This window comes from Pelophylax lessonae (assembly GCF_965119305.1).
Source record: "Pelophylax lessonae genome assembly, chromosome: 1".
NCBI lineage: Eukaryota > Metazoa > Chordata > Amphibia > Anura > Ranidae > Pelophylax > Pelophylax lessonae.
In genome coordinates, this window is record NC_138768.1 from 635,852,997 (window position 1) to 635,869,455 (window position 16,459).

At 38.8% G+C, this 16,459-nt stretch overlaps 1 protein-coding gene across 1 annotated transcript in view; it reads left to right on the top strand.

Annotated features, from left to right (window-relative positions):
- The window catches only part of LOC309562456 (uncharacterized protein), a 117,974-nt gene that overhangs the window by 42,618 nt on the left and 58,897 nt on the right, over positions 1-16,459 (top strand). Inside the window, exon 3 of the mRNA XM_082266686.1 lies at positions 13,697-13,767. Coding sequence (XP_082122812.1) covers positions 13,697-13,767 — 71 coding nt within the window. The remainder of the gene's footprint in view (positions 1-13,696; positions 13,768-16,459) is intronic.

The following is a 16,459-nucleotide window of genomic DNA, read 5'->3' on the forward strand; positions in this document are numbered from 1 at the left end:
ATTCACAGAAATCGAGCAGCTAGCCGAGAAAGGTATTGTGTTTATACCAGTTTATGTTGTCAATAAATGATTTTTATCATGGCCGCACGTGTTCAACAACGTTTTTTTGTCAATTACAATGCTTGGTGTGAAACAAAATTTTATACCGATTTTTAATCGAAAATTAGGGGTGCGCGTTATACACGTGTGCGCGTTATACTCGAATAAATACGGTAAATTGTTTGAATAGACAGGACCAATGTATAGGAAGCTTTAGAATAAAAACATAATTGCAAAGAGGATGCATTAAGCCAATATTGTAATTGCCCTTCCATTCAAAGTCAAAGTGGCCTAAAAAGAAGAGATTTAAAGTTATATTAAACCCAAAAGCAAACTTTTTTTTATGTTGCAGCTTACCAATTCTTGGTTAGTTTCCTGTTTTAGCCTGCCTTTCTTCCATTATCATCTGATGATCCAGCCAGCAAGTCTGTCATTTTTCAGAAGTTCAAGCTCTCCAGCTGAATGTATCAGTTTACATGGATAAGACAAACCACTTTATTTATTTATGTAAAATCTTTTTACCAAAAGAAAAAAAAAAAAACCTGTTTGCTGTAACTGAATGTAAAGTGTGAGCTTGAGTTTGGCTTCAGTTTGTTTAGTGTATTTAAGTCTTCTAATAGATTGAACACTCATCCCCCCCCCCCCCCCCAGACTGAAAATGTCTGCCATGCCCCCTGTGCTCAATCACTCAGAGTTGTGTCTCGCTAATATATGAGGTGCGTTACTGGCCAGATCACTAGGTGAAAACAGAGATTAAAAAAGAAAATTGATGCAGCCACCTCATCTAATGTCTGGTAAGCCGCAACATAACACATTTTTGATTTTGGGTTTTAACGAGCCAATCAATATTTATTGAAGCCTATAGGACTAAAAAAAGTACTTTTAAGAAGTTTGCATCAATCCAAAAAATGTGCTATAGACATCTGACATCCTTTCAGTGCAGAGGCACACCATGCAGTCCTTTACCACTTTAATACCGAAAGGATTTGCCCCCTTAATGAGCAGGCCATAGTTTGCGATTCGGCACTGCGTTACTTTAATGGACAATTGCGCAGTCGTGCGACGCTGTACCCCAATAAAGTTGACGTCCTTTTTACCCCACAAATAGAGCTTTCTTTTGGTGGTATTTGATCACCTGTGCCATTTTTATTTTTTGCGCTATGAACAAAAAAAAAGCGACAATTTTGAAAAAGAAAAAAATATTTTTCACATTCTGCTATATGACATTCTCAAAAAAAAAAATTTAATAATCAAAATTTTTTAACATTTTAGGCCAATTTGTTTTCTGCTGCATATTTTTGGTAAAAAAAATCGCAATAAGCGTATTGTGATTGGTTTGCGCAAAAGTTATCACGTCTGCTAACTATGGAAAAGATTTATGTCATTTTTATTGTTTTTTTTTTTTTTTCTACTAGTAATGGCGGCCATCTGCGATTTTTTGCGGGACTGCAACATTGCGGCGGACAGATCGGACCCCTAACTGACATTTATGACACTTGTGACATTACTACAGTAATCAGTGCTAAAAATATGCACTGTTACTGTAATAATGACACTGGCAGGGAAGGGGTTAACAGTATAGGTGATCAAGGTGTTAAATGTGAGCCTAGGGGAGTGATTGTAACTGTATGGGGGCGTGGCTTCTGAAATGATCACAGAGACATGTGATCCTATATAGAAGCATCACATGAGCTCTGTGATCATCCCAGGGAGAAGAACGGTCAGCTGTGTTTACAACAGCCGACCGTTCTTCTCTCTCAGCGGGGAACGATCGCGGGTGTCAGGCGGCAATAGGGTGTCAGCTTCCCCCCCCCTAGCTCCTCCCAGGCGAGTGACGTAGATCTATGTCATTTTGCCTGTACGAGCCAACCTGCCGCAGTAAATATACAGGAGGCGGTCGGCAACTGGTTAAACAGATGACAAAAGGGCAAGGATTTGCAAACATTTGCTGAGCTTAAAATGTAAATTTCCATTACTGGGGTAAAGACAGCAATAAAAATCTGACGGTTGTTCTAATCCCTCTCCACTCTGTCCAAGATGAAAAAAAAAATGTTGCCTTTAGTTATGCTTTAAATGTGGTGGCCACGCCGCTTTTTGTTTCCTTTTTTATTCACCTGGTGGTCTGGCCAGTAACACACGTCCTGTCTCAGGTGGTCCAAACCCTCGAGGAGCAGCAGAGACACCTTTGGACAGCAGCATTGTCAGTATGGGAAGAGAGTAGTGTTAGATGCACTTGTACATTTAGGTAGACTTGACTAATGAAATAAAGCCCTTATGGGATAAAGGTTTTGCAAACCTAAAAAAACTTGACCATTGTAAGCACCCCTGTTAGTGTTAAATGGTTTGTCTCAAGCTTTTAGATGCCACTTTTGCTGTACAGCTTGGTATGTAAAATGAAGTTGAAAAATAACAGACAGTTTCCCTTTTGCTTCAAAATACAAATACCTACCTGTTCAAAATCCCCTGTAAAATGTACACAGGGCTGAGCATGCCAGTGCAGTGCCAGACTCCAACACGTGTGCAGGAGTGACGTCACAAGCCAATCAAGATGACCAAAGCCTGGCACTCAGAAGAATCTGGGGAGAAGAGGTGGCAAGGAACCTCATTGGCATCGAACCATTGAGGTGAGTATTCCTGACTTTATTTCCACTTTAATCTTTTTTTTTTTTTTTTTAATTCTTTATTTATGAGTGCGACGGTATAACAGTCACAAACTTTCGCATAGGTATGAATAATGATACATTCAAGAAATGCCATATAAGTGAGTACAATTAATGGTGATATATGAGTTAACAGCGAAGCTGGGGTATACAGCTAATATATTCAACATATTCCAGTTGTAAAAAAAATCCTGAGACATATTAGTACAGGCATACTCTGTTTTACGTACACTCACTTTAAGTACACTCACCAGTACAAACACAGCTTGGCATGGCACTGCTGACGGTTTTTAACATTGGTGTCAATGGGAAATTTTGGTTAGCTTGGTAAGGCACTGCTCCCAGTCTAACATTGGTGTCAATGGGAAATCTTGGTTAGCTTGGTAAGGCACTTCTCCCAGTCTAACATTGGCGTCTATGGGAAATCTTGTTCAGCTTGGTAAGGCACTGCTCCCAGTCTAACATTGGCGTCTATGGGAAATCTTGTTCAGCTTGGTAAGGCACTGCTCCCAGTCTAACATTGGTGTCAATGGGAAATCTTGGTTAGCTTGGTAAGGCACTGCTCGCCGTCTAACATTGGTGTCAATGGGAAATTTTGGTTAGCTTGGTAAGGCACTGCTCCCAGTCTAACATTGGTGTCAATGGGAAATCTTGGTTAGCTTGGTAAGGCACTACTCCCAGTCTAACATTGGTGTCAATGGGAAATTTTGGTTAGCTTGGTAAGGCACTGCTCCCAGTCTAACATTGGTGTCAATGGGAAATCTTGGTTAGCTTGGTAAGGCACTGCTCCCAGTCTAACATTGGTGTCAATGGGAAATTTTGGTTAGCTTGGTAAGGTACTGCTCCCAGTCTAACATTGGTGTCAATGGGAAATCTTGGTTAGCTTGGTAAGGCACTTCTCCCAGTCTAACATTGGCATCTATGGGAAATCTTGGTCAGCTTGGTAAGGCACTGCTCCCAGTCTAACATTGGCGTCTATGGGAAATCTTGGCCACTTTTGTAAGGCACTGCTCCCAGTCTAACATTGCCATCTATGGGAAATCTTGTTCAGCTTGACTTGGCACTGCTCCCAAACCATAAGTGACAGGGACACCCAACTTAGGGAGCACAGAGGGGGGACCAAGGACTACAACATATCCTATTTTGTGGGCAGCCAGCTTGCCTAGGTAATCTACCATGTCATAGTCCTGGGTCCCCTTAACGTGCTTCCCAAGTTTGATGTCCTTGTCACTTATGGTTTGGGAGCAGTGCCATGTCAAGCTGACCAAGATTTCCCATAGAGTTAGTGTATTTACTTACATACAGTACATTGAGAAGTGAAAAAAGGTATTGCTTCACTTTAAGAACATTTTCATTTTACATACATTCTCTGGTCCCATTGTGTACTTAAAAGTGGGGTATGCCTGTAATATTGTTTTGTAGAGGGTAGAGGGGTGTGTGCCTCAGACATGAAGTGGAAATACTTTCAAGGAGGGGTGGGAAAGGAGGGGAGAGAGGGAGGGAGGGAATGGGGGGTAGGCTGGAAAGTGGACAGGGATGGAGAGAGAGAGAGAAAAAAAAAAGGGGGGCGGAGAGAGGAAAATAAATAACTAAATATATTATGGGGGGGGGGAGGAGTGCTTAGGTGTGAGAGGTGTGCACAGCATCTTCCTGTGGACAAGGTGCTAGCACAGTAATGGCGAACCTTGGCACCCCAGATGTTTTGGAACTACATTTCCCATGATGCTCATGCACTCTGCAGTGTAGTTGAGCATCATGGGAAATGTAGTTCCAAAACATCTGGGGTGCCAAGGTTCGCCATCACTGTGCTAGGTATTCAATTTCCAATGAAGTCCCCTAGTAGAGTTTTTCCTCATCAGAGTATATGAACATGTTCCAATAAGACCAGTTTTTATTATACTGTTCTTTCCTATTTTGTGTTGTCAGAACCAGATCTTCCATGGCATTAATATTCCTAACTTTATTGAGTCACATGACGATGGAAGGGGGTTCAGTGCTTTTCCAGCAAAGGCTGATGCAGGCCTTGGCAGCATTAAGTGGGTGGTTCAGGACGGAATCACTTTCATTTCTTTCTTGGATGGCTTTCTCTGTCTCCTTTCAAATATTTCCTCCCACTTCCTGTTTTGTCTGACATTTGTTTTTATTGCTATCTTTATCCTTGGTGAGTTGGTTTCCTCTTACTTTTGTATGCGACACCTGTCAAATAGAAAGGATGGGAAAATCTTACCAACTGGGACACAGAACATAAAGAACTGGACAGAGCTGTAAATAAATGCTTTGGTTTGTCTTATAGAGTTCTTTGTAATGGAAGAAAAATCCTTTTTGCCCACAAACTATTTAAATAAAACCATATTTCTCTGGCAAGATTACGTTTTCCGATATCACGTTCACCGTTTATTTTATCCTGACAATATACAGTGTTTGTTGGCAAATAATTTTTTCTTTTGTAGCAAAATTCTAAATATGTGCTGCTTGGAAGGCGGTAAAGCTAATGACCATATATAGTTGTCATGTTTCTGCCAGCAGCTGAGTAACTCTCAGAGGAATAGAAATATGAACTTTTCCAATATCAATCAGTCAGATACGTAGTAGAATCACAGCTCTTGGTCCAAGCAGAATAACAGATCCAAAATTAAAATTTCGGATTTGGCATATATACAGTATGTCACAAAAGTAAGTACATCCCTTTCATTTTTGTAAATATTTTATTCTATCTTTTCATGTGACGACACTGAAGAAATTACACTTTTCTACAATGTAAAGTAGTGAGTGTACAGCTTGTATAACAGTGTAAATTTGCTGTCCCCTCAAATTTACTCAACACACTGCCATTGTACACTACTTTACATTGAAGCAAAGTGCCATTTCTTCAGTGTTGTCACATGAAAAGATATAATAAAATATTTACAAAAATATGAGGGGTGTACTCACTTTTGTGAGATACTGTATATACAGTATACTGTATAGCACATAGTTAATACCAAGACGACAATGTAATTTCTTAGGTATACTGAGTTTGTAATAATATCATAGCACAGAGTGCACATTAGAGTGGGAGAAAAGAAGTGCATGCGGTTTCTGTTTTATGCAGATCATTTAGGTATTCCTAGACTGCAGTGCATTCCCATAAAACTGTTCCCTACGGAAGGAAAAAGAGAAGACTTAGGCCAGTGCTGAATGGTTTATACGTGTGTGACATCCAAAGAATGTGATGCAATCCAATATTTTACAGCCTTTGCACTTAACTATATAAAGCACATTTAAAACACAATCCATCTAAAGAAGGATGGAAAAACGTAAGGTTTCCTAGCTACCGTGTCACTATTGGTAGATGGTTTGCATTAGCAGCTATATGATGTATAAATGGTTGTGATGGCCTTATTGGAGCTTGGAGAATCAGAATAGAAAGCTGGCATCTGCATTTGTTTGTATTTGGTCAAATCTTTACTTGAAGTGAAACTGTTAGGTCCCTCAATAGGATAAGCTAATAATACTGCTGATGTGCAGACACCTTTTGATACCTACAAATACCTGTGTTCCTTTTCAAATCAGTTTTATTTTTCAGGAGTCAAGATCCAGTATACAGCCTGGGCCTTGCAATCAAGAGATTACAATGGGGGCATGGAGCTTGCTTGGAAGACTACCATACATATTTCCAGGCATACAAAGTCTGTGCATTGTATACTGGAGAATTCTTGCTCAGTAGTTCTAGGTGTGGTGCTTTTGGTGCCAAAAATTAGTGTGCGGCAAAAAAGTGTACACCCGTGCCCTTGACCTACAGTCCATTCCTATCATCTTACCTGAATGTAACACTTGACCCTGATCTTCCCCCATAACCTCTTAAAATTAGCCCCTTCGACTAACCATACCTTAACCTTAAGAGCCCATTCACACTAGCGCGACTTGTGAGGCAACTTGTGTTGCCCCAGGTAGCTTGACATAACAAAAGCAATGTTAATCAATCAGTGCCGTCTTAATTGGCACTACTGAAGTTGCTCCGACTTCAGAAAAGGGTCCTGTACTACTTTGAGGCGACCTGTGATCCGACTGCCCCATATACTTCAATGGGAGTTGCCTCCTTATCTTAATTGACACGACTTGTTATTAGGGATGATCGAACTTTTGAAAAGTTCGGTTCGACCAGAACACCCGAACTTCACGAAAGTTCGGCCCGGATTTCAGAACCCCATTGAAATCAATGGGACCCGAACTTCTGTAATCAAAAAACACCATTTTTAAGCCCTAAAACCCAATAAATGCCCCTAAAAAGTGCCTAGGGTTCTGGGTCATGCCCCATTTACTATTAATCACACAAAAAAAAGTTCTTAAAAATTGTCATTTTTGATAAAAAAGCCAATTATTGAAAAATTAAAAAAAAAAAAAAAAAAGAGATTTTTTTTGATTTTTACTTTGGATTTAGTATCTGGGGGGTCTAAAAGGTGTGCATGTGAAGTTTCAGCTCTGTAGCATGTCCAGAACCATGGAAAAAAAAAGATAATTTTTCAGTAGAACAGGGATGTGGTTCGGGAGCCTCCTTTAACTTTAACACCTATATGATCTTTTTTTCTGGTTCTGGACATGCTACAGAGCTGAAACTTCACAGGTACACCTTTTAGACCCCCCAGACACAAAATCACACAAAAAAAAGTTCTTAAAAATTGTCATTTTTGATAAAAAAAGCCAATTATTGAAAAATTAAAAAAAAAAAAAAAAAAAAAAGAGATTTTTTGATTTTTACTTTGGATTTAGTATCTGGGGGGTCTAAAAAGTGTACATGTGAAGTTTCAGGTCTGTAGCATGTCCAGAACCAGAAAAAAAAAGATCCTTTGTATTAGAAAACTTTAAGCACAGGAATATGGCTTCTCTGCTGTAACACCTTGCCGGTTTAATAGCAGGCATTTTTTTGGGTTCTTTGCAGTCAGGAAAAACATCTGAACTTGTGTATAGTGGTACTGTGCACAAGTTCTGATGTTTTGCCTGCCTCCAAAACCCTCCAAAAAATGCCAGCAAAAACACACCTGGGCATTTTTTTTTTTGACGCTAGCGTTTTTTTGGCATTTTTTGGGGTTCTTTTGAGGCAGGCAAAACATCTGAACATGTGTATAGGGGGGATATATAGACATATATGTCTGAATATATACCCCTAGACATATATAGGTGTGATAGTAGCAGAAATAAATGCTTGCGCTAATGAAATCATTTACAGTAATATATTTCTGCTACTATCACACCTATATATGTCTAGGGGTATATATTCAGACATATATGCCTATATATACACCCTATACACATGTTCAGATGTTTTGCCTGCCTCAAAAGAACCCCAAAAAATGCCAAAAAAACGCTAGCGTCAAAAAAAAAAATGCCCAGGTGTGTTTTTGCTGGCATTTTTTGGGGGGTTTTGGAGGCAGGCAAAACATCAGAACTTGTGCACAGTACCACTATACACAAGTTCAGATGTTTTGCCTGCCTCAAAAGAACCCCAAAAAATGCCAAAAAAAACGCTAGCGTCAAAAAAAAAAATGCCCAGGTGTGTTTTTGCTGGCATTTTTTTGGGGAATTTTGGAGGCAGGCAAAACATCAGAACTTGTGCACAGTACTACTATACACAAGTTCAGATGTTTTTCCTGACTGCAAAGAACCCAAAAAAATGCCTGCTATTAAACCGGCAAGGTGTTACAGCAGAGAAGCCATATTCCTGTGCTTAAAGTTTTCTAATACAAACAATCTTTTTTTTTATGGTTCTGGACATGCTACAGAGCTGAAACTTCACATGTACACTTTTTAGACCCCCCAGATACTAAATCCAAAGTAAAAATCAAAAAATCTCTTTTTTTTTTTTTTTTTTTTAATTTTTCAATAATTGGCTTTTTTATCAAAAATGACAATTTTTAAGAACTTTTTTTGTGTGATTTTGTGTCTGAGGGGTCTAAAAGGTGTACCTGTGAAGTTTCAGCTCTGTAGCATGTCCAGAACCCCAAAAAAAGATCATATAAGTGTAAAAGAGGGGTCCCACCATCCCTGCTCTACTGAAAAATTATCTTTTTTCTGGTTCTGGACATGCTACAGAGCTGAAACTTCACAGGTACACTTTTTAGACCCCCCGGACACTAAATCCAAAAAAAGTCATGCCTGCCTCCAAAAATGCCCGATAAATGCAAGAAAAAGCGCTGTAGAGAAGCCGTATTCCTGTTCTAATAAAAATTATAAGAAAATGCTAATTTTTGGGGGGTTCTGGACATGCTACAGAGCTGAAACTTCACATGTACACTTTTTAGACCCCCCAGATACTAAATCCAAAGTAAAAATCAAAAAATCTCTTTTTTTTTTTTTTTTTTTTTTTTTTAATTTTTCAATAATTGGCTTTTTTATCAAAAATGACAATTTTTAAGAACTTTTTTTTGTGTGATTTTGTGTCTGGGGGGTCTAAAAGGTGTACCTGTGAAGTTTCAGCTCTGTAGCATGTCCAGAACCATAAAAAAAAAGATTGTTTGTATTAGAAAACTTTAAGCACAGGAATATGGCTTCTCTGCTGTAACACCTTGCCGGTTTAATAGCAGGCATTTTTTTGGGTTCTTTGCAGTCAGGAAAAACATCTGAACTTGTGTATAGTGGTACTGTGCACAAGTTCTGATGTTTTGCCTGCCTCCAAAACCCCCCAAAAAATGCCAGCAAAAACACACCTGGGCATTTTTTTTTTTGATGCTAGCGTTTTTTTTGGCATTTTTTGGGGTTCTTTTGAGGCAGGCAAAACATCTGAACTTGTGTATAGTGGTACTGTGCACAAGTTCTGATGTTTTGCCTGCCTCCAAAACCCCCCAAAAAATGCCAGCAAAAACACACCTGGGCATTTTTTTTTTTGACGCTAGCGTTTTTTTGGCATTTTTTGGGGTTCTTTTGAGGCAGGCAAAACATCTGAACATGTGTATAGGGGGTATATATAGGCATATATGTCTGAATATATACCCCTAGACATATATAGGTGTGATAGTAGCAGAAATATATTACTGTAAATGATTTCATTAGCGCAAGCATTTATTTCTGCTACTATCACACCTATATATGTCTAGGGGTATATATTCAGACATATATGTCTATATATTCCCCCTATACACATATTCAGATGTCATGTCTGACATCAAACATGTCCTCAAAAAAGCACTGGCAGTGGCAGCCCCTGCAGCATTAAAAAATGCTTGCTGGTGAGAAGCCACATACCTGTCCCGAAGCAGAGAAATGATCATTTCTCTATAGCGGTCACCCTGCTATGGAAGGGTTTTGTCACCCTGCCATAGCAGTCACTGTCAGTTAACCCTACACTACACTACGGTCCCCTGACACTTAACACTTTCCCTACAGAAACTAAATTTTTGAAGCTAACTTAAGTGTAAAGGAGCACTCTAACTACACTAGATATCCCTTTCCTCACACTAAAAATAGCTAAATGACACTTTTAAAGTAAAATTAACAGAACTGCTTCCACTCTCTTCCATGTCCAGTATAACAATGCTGGGAATATGGCGGGGGCGATCTTATATACTGGGGGGCGTATTCACTAATGATTGGTCTAGGGACCCCCTAGTCACTCCAATCACATTCCTAGCATTCTCCTGCCCCCTCAATTGGCTTTTGCTAATGGTTCTGGTCCAATCACGGGCTTTTAAAGCCCATTTCCTGAAGCATTGCATTTTGGGCGGTTCTGGTTGCCGAATTCCGAACTTTTTGGGCAAAAAGTTCTAAATTCGGCCGAACCTCGAACACCCAATGTTCGGGCCGAACCGATGGTGGACCCGAACCGTTCGATCATCCCTACTTGTTATCAGACTTTCCAGGAAGAAGAAAGAGATTAGCCAGGCATTCCCCACAGACAAAGTCGCCTGTCTCTTCAAAGTAGTGCACAAGTCTCTTCAAAGTAGTGCACAAGTCTCTTCCAAGTCTCTTCCAAGTCTCTAAACAAGTCTCTTCAAGTCACTGGGCGACTTTCTGGTAGTGGTAGTGTGAACCAGCTCTAAAACGATTCCCTAATGCTATATTGACTCAATCTTAATCAACTTCTGCAATTTTTATTATCAGCAAAGGTACATGTGCTGAAAGGTAACAAATTCTGCCCCAAAACTTCCAGTGCAAGTGCTGTTTCACCAAAAGTTTCTGGGCACTTCAGTAATGTCAATAGCTGAGCCAGTAATATAACCTTACAGGTTCATTTAAAGTAGTGTACAAATTCTGTGAAGAATGCAAGGCAAAGTGCCCAAACCGATTAGAGATCTATGTTCTATTGCATTTTGGAAATATCAAATTTCTGTGTGCTTCCATGCTGTTTAAGTGGTACCATGTCGACTTTAGCTGTGAAAGTGTTAAATGTGATTAGCTCTACTGTTATTCAGTATTGTAGATAATTGGGTTGATCTCTTAGGGTCAAGAATTTCAGCAGATCACACTTATTCTCGGTCGGACAAATATCATTAGGCCTTCTAGCTATTCCACAGATATTGTTCTTCTTTACAGTAATATTATTGAAAGATAAAAAAATACACCTCCAAACAGGATGCTAGCCTACCATACCATGAATAAAGATTGGTAAACCAAAGGATAGCCATGTGTCCCCCATGTCTTTGCAATGCCATCCCACATGCCCTTCAGCTATGTGAGGATGCTTCCACACCACTGGTGATCCTAACAAGAGGCATGGAGATATTTTAATAAATAATGTGGGGGTTATTTTGTAGAACAATAAATACGTTTCTGTCTTTTTAACCGTTTGTTTTACATCAAGTGAACAGGTAAGTCAGGGGCATTGGAGAAAATGAATAAATGGGTGTCCATCAGCACTGGGAATATGTTTTTCTATTTGTGGTCCTCCTCTTAAAACTCAATTTTCAAGGGCATGTGGGTTACCAGTGTGGAAGGGGCTGGGGCACCTGTACATTCCCAGCCCCCAGATATTTGAATACCAGCCCTTTATATCTGAGGTGCCAGGGTGGTATTTTACAGAGAAAGAGTAATATTTTTATTTTATTAAAATGTAACTGTAAGGACATATTTTTACAAAAAAAAAAAAAGTCCGCAGAAAAGTTACTAGCAAATCAGCATATGGCAATCTGGCAGACAGAATTTTTTTTAAATTGATGCTCACAATTAACTCGTCAATGCAGAAATATTAGAGCTGGTGTTGCTGAAAAATTACCTGTAAGTATCACCGATCAGGACCATGTGTAATATCAGGACCATTTGTAATATCAAAATCTTTCTTATCAAGAGTTCTTAGATATGGCATATTTGACTAAGCTAATGTATTAGATTTTATGGACTGCTTGGGAGAAATAAAGATAACTACATAATCTGTGTAATTTCTTTATGCCTAAGGTATAAGGTAAAGAACAATGGCATGATGACTTCATGTGGATAACACCAATAGATATGGTCAACATATGACTGGATATCCCATTTCCCATTTCAACTATTTCTCTATTTCAAAGAATTCTATAATCTCTAAATTGATATTTAGTAGTCAAAGCCCTCTTTGACCCTCAGACGGGTGATTATCAGTGGGTTAGGTCTAGTGACCTTACATTCCTTATAGTTAAAGTAGGACTATAGGCAACACTTTTTTTTTCATTTCGGAAAAAGTAAGGGAGGGTTATAACCAAAGTAAGGATTATTTTTGCCATCTTTGTCCCATTTGGGAGATTTACCTTCACTTCCTTTCCCATAGCCAACACAGGAGGTTAATATGATGACCTGCTAATTAATAGAATCTCTTGGGAACCCCCAGGTCACCAGAACTAGTGTCCCCACTGAAAGATTTCCCCTCTATTACTTTTCTGGGGACAACCCAAAATTTGGGTTTTTCTTTTAGTTTCGCTTTCAAAGATAATAATAAACAGGACAAAATAGAATGGATGAATCTCTTTAACGTTGGCACAGACAGCAATAAAAACTGACAGGTGTTCTAATCCCTCTCTACTCTATCCAAAACTAAAATAAGAGTTTTACCTTTAGTTATACTTTAAACTATGTATTTGTCTTAGAAGTAATCTGGCAGGAAGAAAACCCATCTTAGACACCTGTTATGAAAGCTGCCTTTCCTTGGCTCACATTTTGCATACTCCGGTATCCACCTCACAACCGTGTATTGGCAAGCTTCTGAGACAGGTGTTTTTCTTTATAACAGGTTACTAACAAGTTACCTTTATTATGTAATTCTATTTTTCTATGAAGTAGGGAATACTTTGGGAACTTTGTCAAGTTTTTTAAGTGTCTTATGGGTACCTAATGGGGAGAGTGGGAGAGTTATATTAATTTCCTGTTCTAGTGATCCCCTGTCTCTGGAACAAATATTTTTCCCCATTGGTGAGTGGGGTCTCAGCGAGCATCATCACAAACAAATGGGGTAAGGGAAATTATAGATCCTCCCCAATGCTAACTAATGGCGCTTTTCCACTGCATGGAACCGAACGGTTCGGCTCGCTTTTGTGCTTTTCCACTGCATGGTACCGCATGGTACGATGTAGGAACGGTTCGGTACGGTAAGGCACACTTTTCCACTACATGGAACCGAAACGGTATGGCCCGCTTACACAGTACCACCTCAGTTGTGGCTCCAAGAGGGCCGTATCGGTAACATATCCCACAATCCTTTGCATGCAGCATTGACTGTTTGTCACAACTAGCCACTGATTGGTCAGAGAATCGTTGTTATCCCACTTACTTTAGTACTACTTTAGTGGAAAAGCAAACCGTACCAAACTATTCCAACACCGTATCATGCAGTACCATGCAGTGGAAAACCAAACCGGACCAAGCAGGGCCAAGTGGAGCCGAGCCGGTACTTGCAGTGGAAAAGTGCCATTAGACAACCCTAAAACGTGAAAGAGTAACCAACATTTCCCAGCCTATCAAAAAATAAACAAAAAACTTTTTTGATGAAGCACCACTTTAACAAAACACACACACACATAAATAATTGTATTAACATGTATTATTTTATTTGTATACAGGTCACTGTGAATTGTCCCACCTGCTAATATACTCAGGTTGTAACCCCAGACAGACTGACAACTTTGGTCAGGTAAGCCAGAGGCCTGTAGTAACAATAAGAAACATACAATGCAGAAAGGAGACTCGTCATAGGAAAGTGGAGAATCAGAACTAACAATTCAATGAAGTCCTAAAGACATATAAATAGTCAGTGAACGAATCCACCTGAAGGTGTCAACTGCTAACTGAGAACAGAATTTTGAGGCAAACTTATTATTTTAAAGGACAAGTGGGTTGTTACTGAAAACGACATTAGTCCACTATCCCTGACCTTTCTGTAAAGAATTTGTATAGGGGCGTAATGAGAATGGAGAAGAGAGAATGACACCATTTGGGTCAACGGTGTGCATATGTGACCAGGGTAAGGGGGCAGGAGATGATCATCTAATCTTGTTCTTCTAAAAGTGAACCTGTCCTTTAAGAAGTAAAAAATAAATGTTGTGTTTTTTGTCAGAGCATCCTCCCAGCTCTACAGAGAAAAACAGCTAGTAGAAAATGATGAACATGTGACCCAATCATTTTAGCTATTAAAAAGGCAACAAATTCTGGTCCCTGACTATAAAATAATACTTTCTTGGGAATCTGCTATATAATGAAGCCAGCTAGCATTCAGATTTGCTTGTAACCACAGAGAATGTTCACTATGCATTTTGTTCATATTATTACTAGTTTATAAAGGCATGAAACTGCAACTATGAAAAGCTGAAATGTACCAAAAAAAAAAACCTTTCATAGGAGTGTATAAAATGTTTAATTTAATTACTGTTCTATGCTGAATCTGCACATTCCATGGAATTTTCTGAAAGTGGCATTATACTAACTTTTCCATATTCAGACATCCAGTAGACTTTTTAAGATGTACAGATGCCGTCAATTGACTCTGAAATTCTAACCGGAACTAGTATGATAATTTGTGGGCTATTCCGGTAAAACTAAATTTATAATTGGCAAGTGTCTCAAATCCCACTGCTTACTATTTGTGTTTCTCAACAATGTGGTTGCTCAACAGAGACTTTTGACTTTAATTGATATTATTCTAGTTATACAATATCCACAACTGACTTAGGGCTATGCTATTACTGTACAACTCTGTATTTAATTTTTTCTCTTTATGCTGGTGCTGCTTTTTCTCTTGAATCAAAGGGCATTCTGCCCACATACCAACTATTACAGGGCTTCTACTACCTGTTCTTATGCTCACTAAATATCATAAATGCCTTACTAAAATTAGCAGAGAAAAATTGCATGGGCCACATGCTAAGCATCATTTTCTGCACCAAGAGCCCCACATCGGAAATTATCAGTGCTAAATTCCCGATACCAAAGTGAACAGAATTTTGATAATGGGTGCAGTCCAGTGAGTTTATCAATAATAGTAACATAGACTCCATAACTGAGAAAAATGTTAATATGTCAGTAGAAGATATAATTTACTAAGTAACTAAAAAAAAAAAAAAAAAATTTAGTAAATAACTACAAAAAACTCACAATGACCATGTTAATGTTTTAAATTGGGTTAATTTTTCCCATCCTGACAGTAGGATTGTAATGTAACTTTTAGGAATACACAACTGTTTGTGAATTATATGTAAACTAATTTATGACACAGTATCAGAATTACTCATCTTTTTTAGTTATTAGAAAAAGATGTATGTGCAAAGGGTAAAAAAAACATCAATAAAAAAGCTGTCTGGAGAAAGATATGTCCATGTGATCAGATAGCCTTAGTGCCTTCGGTATGTCAAACTGATTGGTGTAAAGTGATAGTCGGAAGTAAAGTTGCAGGGTAGTGACATCTGTTTATAACCATTACTAAATAAAGAACTTTAAAGGACTATCCTGTAGACCGTATTTCAGGATGTTGGCAGTACTCCTGATTCTCCACTCTAACAGTATGAGGTGATGTTACTTGCAACTATTCACTGAAAATGGAGACACGGTGCCTTGAAAAAGTATTCATACCCCTTGAAATTTTCTACATTTTGTCATGTTACAACCAAAATTGTAAATTTATTTTATTTGGATTTTATGTGATAGAACAACACAAAGTGACACATAATTGTGAAGTGGAAGGAAAATCATAAATGGTTTTCAAAATGTTTTACAAATCAGTAAGTGTAAAAAATAGAAGTCAAAGGGAGGAAAAGATGGCGCTGCCTGAAGGACAAGCTACACATGTATCAAAGCAGTAGATAAAAATGTACGAAAATACAGGTCTTTGGTAACTACTCTCATCTTTAGCGGCGATATTGCTGTCTCTTACAACTTATCAAATGGATATAGTCCGCCAAATTATTCAGTATTTTGAGTGGAATTAGCCGTCTGTATTTTCTTACGGCTACGGACATCATTGTTCCCCGCTGCCTAGTAACTGCCCGTTAAGTTATTCAGTTTTCTGAGTGGGACTGGCCCTTTGTGTTTCCTTCTGGCTATGGTTATTATTGTTATCCTCTGCTGCCTAGCAACAACTGCATGGTATAAATACAGCGGAAAGGACATGATTGACGCCACTCCTGATGACGTCACATTGATGAAATGCGTAGAACTTTATTACGTCACTTCCGCTTGTGTGCTTCTGGTACATGGAACGCATAGCATTCCGGAACCAGCATTGTTTTTACACAAGCTTTCTGTTTGTGAGTATTCAATAATTGTTTGAAATAAAAACGTTTTGAATGGATTCACACTATGAGACATCTGTTTCCATTTCTACATACCTGTGG